Below are 12,806 nucleotides of genomic sequence, written 5' to 3' on the forward strand. Positions count from 1 at the left end.
ACTGGTCACATCTTTTCTTGTCATGTGAAGACTTTCAGTTGAGGTTTTCAGTTGAGTTATTTTTATGAATATTGCCATGTCCATGTATAAGTGCATGTTTTTGCTTCCCCTTGTCTGATTTTTGTCTTTTAGCATTTTGTTTATTTGTTTCCTACGACTACAGCTCTTTCTTTTACATGTTTTCTTGTAGTATTTTGTATAATATCCGTGTGGCGTGTCTTTCTGTCTCTGTCTCTGAAATCATGCAGTTTTTAGAGTTTTCAGATGACAGCAGCACTGGCAGCAAGGGGGCACCTGCAAAAAAGCAGAAAGCAGAGTGTTTGCACCCTCGCACTTATCTTTCCTTCTTGGCACTAAGGATATATTCATCAAAACTGCTGGCGGATATTTATTTTGTGTCACCATGGTGATGAGTAACTCATTAAACTGTGTGAACGAAATAATTATTCCCTGCAAAAAATAAGGCAATGAAAAAACGTTGTACAATGGACCAGTTGTTTTCCATGTGTAAACGAAAGTCACATAGGGAGTACATAGAGAGCAAACGGAGGTCAGGCATTGTTCAAGGAAAGGACATATTTCAAAATTCAAAAGAGTTTAAAAAGTTGATATTTGGGGAAAAACACAGGCATTAAAAATGATTGTTAAGGACTGATGGAGACTGAAAACTCTAGTAGATTCAGTGAAGAAGATTAAGATATTGTGATCTATCAATGATATGCTATCTCTTGTGTGTGGTACATCATGAACGTCATTGACATCCCCTTCTTCATTGTCTGCCTTTCTCCCTAGTTGAACATGAATAGCGCTCCAACCTTCATGCATTTCCCGGCTAAGGGAAAGCCAAAGAGGGCTGATACGTTTGACCTCCAAAGGATTGGCTTTGCCTCAGAGCAGTTGGCCAAGTGGATTGCAGACCGCACAGATGTTCAGGTACCACGTCATCAAACTATTTATATCCATTCAGGCACATTTGCAAGAAACATGCACGCACTTTTAAAAGATGTCAAAGAAATCTGGTAAACACACATCCGGTGTAGTTATTATTGCCTTCTAGTTCCGGCACGATCCGTTCTCACAACCCTTGTTACCTCACCTTGGATAATAAGCATTACTTGGGAATTCAGCTCCGTCTTACATGACATTACTTCATTTGTATATATGTATTTAAGTAGGTGTAAGGTCTTTGCAACAGCAGATTCATTGTTGACCGTGATACTGTTTTTTGAGCTTTAAGAACACGGTGGTACACATGCCCATGGGTGTTAGATGTCCTTGCATAGAGGCATTTTAGCTGCTGACACCAGAGAGATCAAGTGCCAGCTTCAGCCTAGAAGACTACAATTTTTTTGTCCCTGAAGATCCTGTCGGTCAAATAGCACCACACATTGTCCAAGCTCCCTGCTGATATCCTGTTGATGGATCTGGTTTCAAATGGCTGTCTTTCAGAGGAGGCGATGTGGAGCACTTACTCTAAGTGCTAGCATTCAGGCACTTCAGTGTGACTTTACTGCATGAATTAAGAACAGAACAGAAAAGAGGATAAAAAGGAATGACAGGTATATGATCAGAAGAGAGGAATACATTTGTGTAAGGGAGGAACTGAAATGGAAAGCCGTGTTTTGCTTTTGTGCAGATCCGTCCAAGAATGATTAAATGGACAGAAATGGGCCTCCACTGTTGTACAAATGTGTCCACTCAGTCCTACGGTTTTGCTGTTCATGTCTCTTCTGCAGAGTACTCAGTTGTGCAAATTTAAAACCCCCGAATGATATAATATCGTGAAAGTGCAATGCATTGTAGAGTTTTACAACTTTGCATTTTATAAGCTGTCACACACATTGTCAGAATCGCTGTGTCTTTCAGTGTTTTCCTTTGGTTAGAACAAATGGACGACTAAAAGTAGACAGCGCTGTACCTTCTTTGTATATCTTGAAGGCATACATCTTTGTATGTTTTTCTACATGTACATACTAGGTCATAGGCTAGACTCATAACAGTATGTGGCAGAATTTTATACCCTAAATAACCCCTTTCTTTCTCTATAGCTTCATGAATTGTACACATTGTAATTTCAATTCAATAACATGTAAGAGCAGCAGATGGTAAACAGTTTTTCTGTAGAAGCATAATCCCTGTTGTTGAAACACACTCCTGTGTTCTGTCTCATGCCTTGCACCTGTTAATAGTAAACACAGCACATAGTCGTTTGGACTTAATGGTTACACAGAAGCACACAGAACAAAAGAGAAAAACCTACAGAAATGACATGAAAAGGATTTTTATATAATGGCCTCAGCTGTGAGTACTCCCTACTGAGCACGAACACTAAAGTGTTAATTATTTTTATTTTTTTTGTAGCATTTACGTGTAAAGTTTTTACTTTTATACATAATGTAGAACATGGCACTAACACAGTGCAACACCCCCCCCCCAAAAGGATCTACAATGAGAAAATTAACACACAGAAAATAGCAGCCACTTAAGGTGTCAGGAGATTGTCAGTCCAGCCATTACTTTGTATATCTTGAGTTTCAAGAAAGTTATAGAAAGGGTTCCATATCCTCCAAAATTTGCCGTCTGGTTTTTATTTTCAAGTAGCTTATCTTTTGCAACCCCAGGTGAGATGTACTGAAATGTTTTATTTAAAATTGTATCATCTTACAATCATTTTTTATTTATTGTTTTATTTGAAATATCGAGTGTGTATTTCAGCATTGATAGAGCAGCATTTGTGAATAGCAGCAGAATGCCTCTCCCCAAATTTGTGCCACGTGTCAGCCGTGCTTAGCGGGACTGGATCTGTCATCAAAAATTAAGGCGGTCATAATAAATATTATATAAAATGATGGAATCTCACGAATAAAGGTTGAACTCTCTAAACCATTGCTTCAACGATATCATGAACACATTCGGTTTCAGAATAAAGACATGTTTTGCGTCACTGCACATACCACAACTATCAAGTAATATGTTTACCTTTATTTATACTGTCCTTTTAAGAATTTCAGCTATTTTTTTTGTTTGAATAAAACTTTTCTGTGACATTTGTGTTGAAAACCTGAAGATAGAAATGGGACTGATTTTGTGCATTAGTTGACAGTTGTCAGATTTTTGCATAAAAGGAAACTGCTCTAATAACTTGCTGTTGTGTAATAACCTCAAAACCCCACTAACCCACAGGATTCAATGAAGGTTCCATTGCCTCAACACTCATCTACCATTTTAAAGTTTATTCTTTATCACTTAATATGTTTACCATACAGGCTTTTTGGAGTTTAAGGAGTTAAGTGGACATCTGAGCCAGGGTTATTTGGTTGCATATACTGTTCATACAGTAAAAGCTGAAATGGCTTTACCATTCAGCTGAGTCCCTGAACCCAGTTAGTAAAATGACTGGTATGTACAGGTGTTGTTTGCTAGTGTGATCCCGTCTTCAAGACAAGGTCAGAATTTATTCATTTATTGCCAAATTAATGAACAGTTTAACTGTTGATGTAGTCACTATTCATATATTCAAAGCTGTTTACTCTGCTTTTGTAACCTCTTTGCTTAAATCATTCTTTTATGTTATATCTCTTTGTTTTTGTCAGTCATTCGTTTATGAAAGAAATCCTCTTTATGTATGTTCCCACATAAAGACTCATATTAATATCGTACTGTAAGTTATTTCTAAAGTGACTGAACAGGTTCAAGGCTTGATCACGTAAATCTGTGAGTTTTTATTTTGGAAACAGACATTCACATTTTAAACCTGCCTTATATGTGCTTTTCCAACAAAAAAGAAACTAATCAATCACTTAAAAATCTTACATTTTACATTCATCCAGTAATTGGTTTAATAAGAAGACAAAAAAAATTTGTTTCTCCTCAAGACCTAAATCAACAAATTCAACATTCTAATTTTTGAAAATTAAAAATTAGTTTTGTTTGGAGACAGCTTCTAAAAAGCACAGCTATTTTCTTAGTACAAACTAGTAAAGGAATGAATGAAGGAAATGTGTTGACAGTATTCACCACAACATGTATTCAGCATTACATAGATATGCTGTCATTGAATAATTAGAAGTAATTTATTACAAACCAGTTAACAGTTACATATTGACTTGTGTGTCTTTTTCTGTCTTTCCATCTCTTCAGATCCGTGTCTTCCGTCCTCCTAACTATTCAGGCACCATTGCTTTGGCGCTTTTAGTGTCTCTGGTTGGAGGTCTGCTTTATCTGAGGAGGAACAACTTGGAATTCATATACAACAAGACCGGATGGGCCATGGCTGCACTGGTATGATGCGCGCGCACACATATGACACATTTGTTTTAAGGTAGCAATCTTGAAAAAGTCAAATATATGCTCTGTCGGAAGCATTCACTTTCTCAAGCCAGAGTGGTGTAATCTCATCTCAGTGGTAGTAGTAGTGGCAGAATTTTCAGCCTATTTTAGCAAAGAAATCTATAATTTGTGAAAAATAAATGTACAGTGATATTTCCACACTAATGTTGTTTTCTCCTTTCCCTCCTCTCTCTCTATGCTTGTGTTTCCTGTCTGTCATTATTCATCTGTCTGGAACACAGTGTGTGGTTTTTGCAATGACATCCGGTCAGATGTGGAATCACATCAGAGGTCCTCCCTACGCCCACAAAAACCCGCAGAATGGACAAGTGGTATGTCTTACCTTTACCCCCGTGTCTGCGTATTAATATGTAATCGATCTGTCTATCAATTTGTTTATTTCTACAGCCCCGTTTATAAAAAAAAAAGCTGGTGCGCTGTGTGAAATGTAAATAACAACAGAATGCAATGATCCGAAACGCTTACAAGTGTTGTTAAAAGGAGAAGAGATGCAACAGAGTGGTAAACATGCTCCTGCTTCAGCTTGGTGTTGCTGGCATCAAATTGGAAATAAGCAAAAAATATATTAAATATTTGCTTAAATTTGGATTAAAATACAAGTTTAAATGATTTACAAGTTTGTTTTTATTGACATTTTACACATCATTCCAGTTATATACAGGCATGCAAACTCCTCACCTTTCGGCGAAATTCGCCGTTTTCAATCCAAATTGGGTGACTTATGTGATTCGTGCAAATCCGAGGAGAAAATATTTGGGGGGGGGGGGGGGGGGGGGGTAGCCTACTCGTTGACTTTTATTTTAATATATTTTAATAATATAATAATATAATGTTCTATATACCGTAAATCCTCTAATATTGGCCTGTATTCCATTAGCGGCCGGGTCTCCAACATTTGCCGGTCTCGCTGTCAGCGGAGGTAAATAAAGGCCGGTCATCTCGGCGGGTCAGGGTTTCGGCGGCACGGTGTGGGAGGATCCCCTCAGCGGGACCTCTCCCCGGCGTCGGCCGGCCCCCGCCGGGCGCATTTCCTCCGTGGCGGTGCGCCGCGACCGGCTCTGGGTCGACCTGGAAGTGCTCGGGGCGAAGGTGGCTCGTCGGCTCCGGCCGCGAGCTTTACAGCGACCCCCCGCATCTCACTTGGGGTCCCTGGGGTCGTGGAATCAGTGCTCACTGCGCCCTCTCTCCGTGCGGGGAGGGACGGGTCCCACTCGCTCCCGGCGCGACTGCCGACCGGCAGCGGACTCACTGTCCTCAGTGCGCTCCGACCGCGTCGCGCCGCTCATTTGTTGTTAATATTCTGTATGCATACCATGTTATGGTAACGGTACGTTTTCAATAAATGAACCTAGTATTTTATAGGTTCAAATAGACACAAAATCTTGTTTTTATTCATTCTACTCGTAGTTCGTTTTGCTCAAATAGAAATTAAGGCCTGCCTCTAATTCTGGCCTCCTTCCAATAAAGGCCTGGACCGCGATGTGCTTGAGTAAAATAAAGGCCCGGCAGTGAAATATGCCCTTCAGGCCCGAGGAAAAACAGCCATTGAGCTGTTCAGGCTCAATGGCTCAAAAGTTTTTTTTTTGGTAAAAATTAGTGAATTTGTAGTCTGTTGTCTTTGTAAATCTCTGTTTACCAAGGGGGGGGGGGGGGGGGGGGGGGGGTTCGTGGCCATTTCCCTCTTCACACTCTTCTCACCTTTTTGACCCCTGACCAGTTTGCATGCCTGTATATATCATCTCCGGCCATCTCTTCATTGCCCTCCTTTCACCTTACTCTCTTTTTCTTTGGCCTATATCCTTTATTTTCTTTACAACTTGTAGACGTGTTTTCAGTAAAAGCAGTATTTTATGGATTGAGATTAATCTCTTTTGCAGCATAGCGAGTGAGGCTGTGTTAGATAAGTGATAGGAACATCTGTATGGTTATTGACCTTGAGTAAAATGTGCTCCGTACCATTACCCCCTGCTAACAGGTCACTGCTGTGTGTGTGTGTGTGTGTCTGTGTGTGTGTGTGACTGGACAGCTGGGAGCACTCATTGTGTGTTAATATACCCTTGAGACATTTTGGTTGTCTTGGATGAAGAAGAAAGAGATAGAACATTTCTTTCTGCCTCTGTTTTATACAGTTTCTCATTTTTTTGGGACAAATGCCACTTTACTACCAAATGTGTGTGCTGACACACACACACACACTTGGAGATATCGGTTTGCTGGCCATCATTTAAGTTTGCTCACTGAAGTGTGAAATTAAAATAAAAATATGAGAAAAACCGAGGAAAGGATAGAGCAGAGGGAGATGTGGATGGGAAAGGGGACCTAGAAGAAAGTGAGGAGTGGGGAGGAACATTTACGTTAAAAACATGTTGTTATGTTGTCTTACATGTGCATTTTTGCACTCACATGCACATAAACCCTTCCACAGTGGGTGATGCGTGAGGTCACTGACAGGAGTATAGAGAGTAGTGAGGTTATTGTAAGGGAAGTCCATTCAGCTCCTGCAGTGTTGCCTGTAGCCAGCACCTGACAGAATATACACCACCACACAGTGGAGTGTGTGAGAAATAGTGTATCGTAGGAAGGAAAAAGAAAATATCTAAAACAACAGAACTGTACTGTATGGCCACTCTCTGTTGTGCTGTGTAAAATCCACTCTATTTGTCAGACACTGTTGGCTCTCTGTGTCATTGTTTAGTCTGTTTGACAACAAATGGGTTACACTCTCATCCGATGTAGCTCTCTAATGCACCCTTCACCTCTTCTTTCTATTTTCCTGTCATTCCCAGTGCCCTCTTTTTGCTTTGTACTTGTTTCTGAACCACATTTATTCTTGCGCTGCATCTACATTTGGAGATGATATTGTTGCAGATAGAAATTAACCTTCTTAAAACCTAGCTGAAAAATGCATGTTGTTACAGAGGTAAAATGAGACAGTAAAATTGTTTTTAGTTTTGTAACATTGTTATTATACAATCACATGACAATAACGTAGGTACATATAATCTCCTGTTGGCTTTACTTGGAACAGTTGGATCTTCTTGTATGCATAACGACTTCCTCCTTCCTTTGCCACGTCTTCCTATTCAGTCTCTCTCTGCCTTCATACTGTGTTATAGTCTTGAAAGAACTGCAGTCAGCTAATTTGAGACATTCATACATGCCTGCCTCTTCTGTCCCCTCTTTCTCTCTTGTTCTTGCTTTGGCATGAACTAAGCTCAGCGACAAGGGCAGCATTAAAGCTTTGACTTAATGAAGTGTTGAAACAGCATTTTAAATAAAGACAGAAATTAATTCAATATTTTTAGGAAGCGATAGCCATAGGCATCTGATTCAAGTGCAAAGGTGACTAGGTCATGAAAGATTTATTACTGAACAAGCAAAAACCAAATTAAGCCAGTTTGGTGCAGCTAGACTCAGGAGCTTATGGGAAGCCCCATTGTATGGCCTGTTAAACTTAAGAAACTATTAGTTTACCCAAAGAGTTAAGGATGCCTTTTTAGGGATTTTCTCACACAACAAAGGCAACTTCTGCAGCAAGTGGAAAGAAGCAAGTGAGAGAGATCTCATTTTGTTACATGAATTACATTTTATCCATGTTCCATAACTTCTTAGCGCCATATTGTGTTCTCTGTAAAAGAGGATTAGTTATCTTAGTGAGCTGCACACACATATTGTTAAATCACACAACTTTAAACTCGTGAAGTTATACTGTTTTTCGCCAATACACTACACTAAGAATAGAATGCTTCAGATGCCTATCCTAGGGAGGCATCTGGTTGCTCCCAAACATATTCTGCAGCGTGACCACAGCCCCAAACATGCTTAGTGAGAAGAAGCTATATTCAGCATTAATAGTGCAATAAATGGTACGACCCACACAGAGCCATCCTCTCAGAGTCATTGAGCTGGTCTCAGATTACATGAAACCAGCTAAATCCGAAGAAGAACGGTGGCATGTTCTTTGAAAGGCTTAAAGCAAACAGTTTACTACACTTTGCATTTAATTACTTGATTGATTGAAACTGTTCTTAGTATTACCTTTAAAAAGCTCCCTCACTTTACTTTTAGCACCTGAAACTAACTTTAACAGTACTGTGTGTTGCTACAAAATTATCCTGGTACATAACAGTGTAAGCAAGTTAAGCAGATTGGAGCCCCTGCGATCACATTTACTCTGAGAAATATGATGTTGTACTGCAGTTAAACAGCAGATGATCAGTAAAGATCTTTGCCTGTGGAACACTTTGCAGTTCTTTATATTAAAAGATTAACAGGGATGAGGAATGGTTACCTAAGTAACCATTCATCTGAACACCAGAAGTGTCATTTGTTGATAACAGTTTGATCCTGATTTATGTGTTTACACCTTCACCTGATGATTTAGTTTTATAAATAAACCGAGAGTGAAAAATGATGTACTCATTTTCAGATAACATTTACTTCACAATTGCTTACTTTCCATATCCTTCCATATGTATGCATATACCTTGCTGTTTTTACCCTCTGTGAGGCACTTTGTATTGCTTTTAAAGTATGAAAAGTGCCATATAGATAAAATTTGATTTGATTTGATGATTTGATATGTAGGTATCAAGTAAGATCCACCCTTCACTGAAGGCGTTAGGTGAACTTGTGTGGACCTTCTTATTACATAACTTCCTATTAATTATTTGCAGAAGTAGCCTTCAAGGCCTCATAACAAAAGCCTCATTGACAGAGTTGTGTGCAGTGAACTAGAGAACAACTACGTTTGCCTGAACTTCAAAGCCTCAATGCCTTAGAACTGCACGGCTAAAATAGTGTGAAGGATAGCTATGTCATATTATCATTTTAATGACCCTCACCTCGCTCTTATTCCCCCCCCCCCCCCCCCCCCATCTTTAAGTCCTCCTTGCTCTCTTCATACTGTGATAGTGGATGGCTTCAACGGGACAATTGATATTGAAAAGATACCTTTCTCCTTTCCTGTTCTCCTTCCCCCTTTTTTCATGTTACTTTCCCTCCCCTCCTTCTCTAATCCTCCTTTCTCCCCAGACAGTGTAATTCCTTTAAAATGATGAGCAGGCGAGACCAGGTAGACTATATTGAAAGGATTTGTCAACTGACAAATGGCGCAACGAAAGAGATGAAATTGTAGTGTGTCTCTCGCTGTGCAGCCAAAAAAATACTGCTGGCTCATTTCTGCTCAGACACTCTATCTCTGGGACATAGACAGAGTTGTGCTGTAACAAACATGCACACTTTGAAAGGTACTTCTGTGAACTGTACTGAAAGCACAGACACATATCTTATGACACACATGCACACACAATTAAGCCAAGCTCACGCACACACACAGTCAAAATACTACAATCATGTTCACAGATAAGGAAAAGAAGAGTCACACACCAAACTGCACAGGTTTAGAGTTGTATTTGAGGTAAGAGGAAGAAAACGAGAAAGTTAAGAGAGGAGTATTTCACAGTAAAAGGAGTGCATTGAATCATTTCTAATGAGTGTAACTCAAGTTCTATTTAACATTGGCGAGTATCTCAATGAGGCATTTTTGTTAATGCTTTTCCTCTTGGTCATCACTATGACCAACCACTGACTAACATCGATCAACCACAACATTATGACTACTGACAGGAGACATAAATAACATTGACCATCTTGTGACAAGATGTTCTGCAGTCTTCTTCCAAAGCAATGACACTCCTTGATGGCAGCAGCCATCCCCAGCAGGATGCAGCCTGACACAGACACACACACAAAAACGCTTTAGGAACAACTCAAAAAACATGAAGAACAGCACAAGGTGTTGACCTGGCCTCCAAATTCACTAGATCCCAAACTGATCAAGTATCCGTGGGATGATCCACGGAGGCCTCTCCCTCTAACCCAAAGGCCCCCTCTAACAACATTCTGGTGCCGGACACCCTCAGAAGGACCATGTCCATTCTCTGATGAGTCACAACTGTTTTGGAGGCACAAGTGAGACCTACACTATATTAGGAAGGTGGTCATAATGTTAATCCCTGATCGGTGTATGTCGACAGTATTAGGTGGTGACATTTCCATAAACCCAGCTGATTTCCCGCGATAAGCTGACGTCTTTTGGCAGCTTTTGGTAGCAGCCCTTTCATCATTACTGCTAACATTTCATATTTTACTGAAACTCTGTTGTCAGTTTCAATGGCTTTTTGCAGACACCTACACTATATTACCAAAAGTATTCGCTCACCTGCCTTTACTCATTCTATGAACTGAAGTGCCATCCCATTCCTAACTCATAGAATTCAATATGATGTCGGTCCACCTTTTGCAGCTATTACAGCTTCAACTCTTCTGGGAAGACTGTCCACAAGGTTGAGGAGAGTGTTTATAGGAATTTTTGACCATTCTTCCAAAAGCGCATTGGTGAGGTCACACACTGATGTTGGTCGAGAAGGCCTGGCTCTCAGTCTCCGCTCTAATTCATCCCAAAGGTGTTCTATCGGGTTCAGGTCAGGACTCTGTGCAGGCCAGTCAAGTTCATCCACACCAGACTCTGTCATCCACGTCTTTATGGACCTTGCTTTGTGCACTGGTGCACAGTCATGTTGGAAGAGGAAGGGGCCCGCTCCAAACTGTTCCCACAAGGTTGGGAGCATGGAATTGTCCAAAATGTTTTGGTATCCTGAAGCATTCAATGTTCCTTTCACTGGAACTAAGGGGCCAAGCCCAGCTCCTGAAAAACAACCCCATACCATAATTCCTCCTCCACCAAATTTCACAGTTGGCACAATGCAATCTGAAATGTACCGTTCTCCTGGCAACCTCCAAACCCAGACTCGTCCATCAGATTGCCAGATGGAAAAGCGTGATTCATCACTCCAGAGAACGCGTCTCCACTGCTCTAGAGGCCAGTGGCGGCGTGCTTTACACCATTGCATCCGACGCCTTGCATTGCACTTGGTGATGTGTGGCTTGGCTGCAGCTGCTCGGCCATGGAAACCCATTCCATGAAGCTCTCTGCGTACTGTACTTGGGCTAATCTGAAGGTCACATGAAGTTTGTAGCTCTGTAGCAATTGACTGTGCAGAAAGTCGGCGACCTCTTTGCACTATGCGCTTCAGCATCCGCTGACCCCTCTCCGTCACTTTACGTGGCCTACCACTTCGTGGCTGAGTTGCTGTTTTTCCCAAACGCTTCCATTTTGTTATAATAGAGCTGACAGTTGACTGTGGAATATTTAGGAGCGAGGAAATTTCACGACTGGATTTGTTGCACAAGTGGCATCCTATGACAGTTCCACGCTGGAATTCACTGAGCTCCTGAGAGCGGCCCATTCTTTCACAAATGTCTTGTTTCACAGTCTGCATGCCTGAGTGCTTGAATTTATACACCTGGGGCCAGGCCAAGTGATTAGAACACCTGATTCTGATCATTTGAATGGGTGAGCGAATACTTTTGGTAATATAGTGTATCTTTTGGCTTGCAGAGGTCATCTGTGTGTTGCTGTATGTTGGTGAATGAAAGTACTGTTTTATATTTGGTCTGTACTTGCTCACCTCCACACAGAGGAAGAGAATAGTTGTGTTTAGTGGTGTTTTCGAGCCAGTATGGAGTGAACTGAACAGTATAGTAACTATAAGACAAGTTGTCCTTCAAGCTGCATATCTGCTCTGACCAGGAGACAGAGAGGACCTCTCTCAGTCTCTGTACTCGACTGCTCACACACTCACAGCCACATTTTAATTAAGAAACGTGCTTTAAACACAGATCCTGGGAAGGAGAGAAGGAAAGGTGGGGTTCAGCCTTATTTTCCACCTTAGCTGTATCTTCAGTAGAAAATATAGAGCATGGTTAATTCTCTGGATCATCTTTTCGACTGGCTGCTGATTCTCAAAAGAGATGTTAAATATATGAGCTTTATTAAAATTCTGTGAGCATCACACATTAAATTAAATACATCTGCACACTCACAAACCCTGGACAAAGATCCCAAACTACTGGAATGAATAGCTACTATAACGCCAGAGGGTATAGGGGGGAAAAAAATGGAAGTTTTCAATTGCCAAGGACACAGGCCATAGTGTTGAGTTTGAGGACACGTCCACAGAACATTGTAATATGCTTGGGGAAAAAATAGTTTGTGTTTGTACACAGCCATAACATGTGAAGTAACACAGAAGAAACACAGAGCGTCCACCACATTACTGACTGTGTCGTTGTCGTTGTTTGCTGAAGGAACTGCTGGAGTGCTGAATGGAGGAATTGTGTTTGTTCGGCTGATGAACATAGACAAATATCAACAGTCTATTTCAGGACGTTAAATAATAATGTGATATTATGCACAAGGAAATGTGGTTTCTTTCGTTGCATCATGTTACCACATTTGGCTTGTTTTTTACTTTAATGATTAGAAAGGTTGCTCCCTGTATCACACAGTAATATTAGAACTGGAAAACATGGAGACTTCAAACCCGGGCAGC

The 12,806-nt window shown here is 40.7% G+C and overlaps 1 protein-coding gene across 1 annotated transcript in view; it reads left to right on the forward strand.

The window, feature by feature from the left end:
• Positions 1–12,806, forward strand: part of LOC311496762 (dolichyl-diphosphooligosaccharide--protein glycosyltransferase subunit TUSC3) — a 66,166-nt gene that overhangs the window by 28,375 nt on the left and 24,985 nt on the right. Inside the window, exons 4-6 of the mRNA XM_084556734.1 lie at positions 793–933; positions 4,141–4,281; positions 4,572–4,661. Of these exons, the coding sequence (XP_084412860.1) occupies positions 793–933; positions 4,141–4,281; positions 4,572–4,661 (372 nt within the window). The remainder of the gene's footprint in view (positions 1–792; positions 934–4,140; positions 4,282–4,571; positions 4,662–12,806) is intronic.

The sequence above is a fragment of the Chelon labrosus genome (genome assembly GCF_963514085.1).
Source record: "Chelon labrosus genome assembly, chromosome: 2".
Taxonomy (NCBI): Eukaryota; Metazoa; Chordata; class Actinopteri; order Mugiliformes; family Mugilidae; genus Chelon; species Chelon labrosus.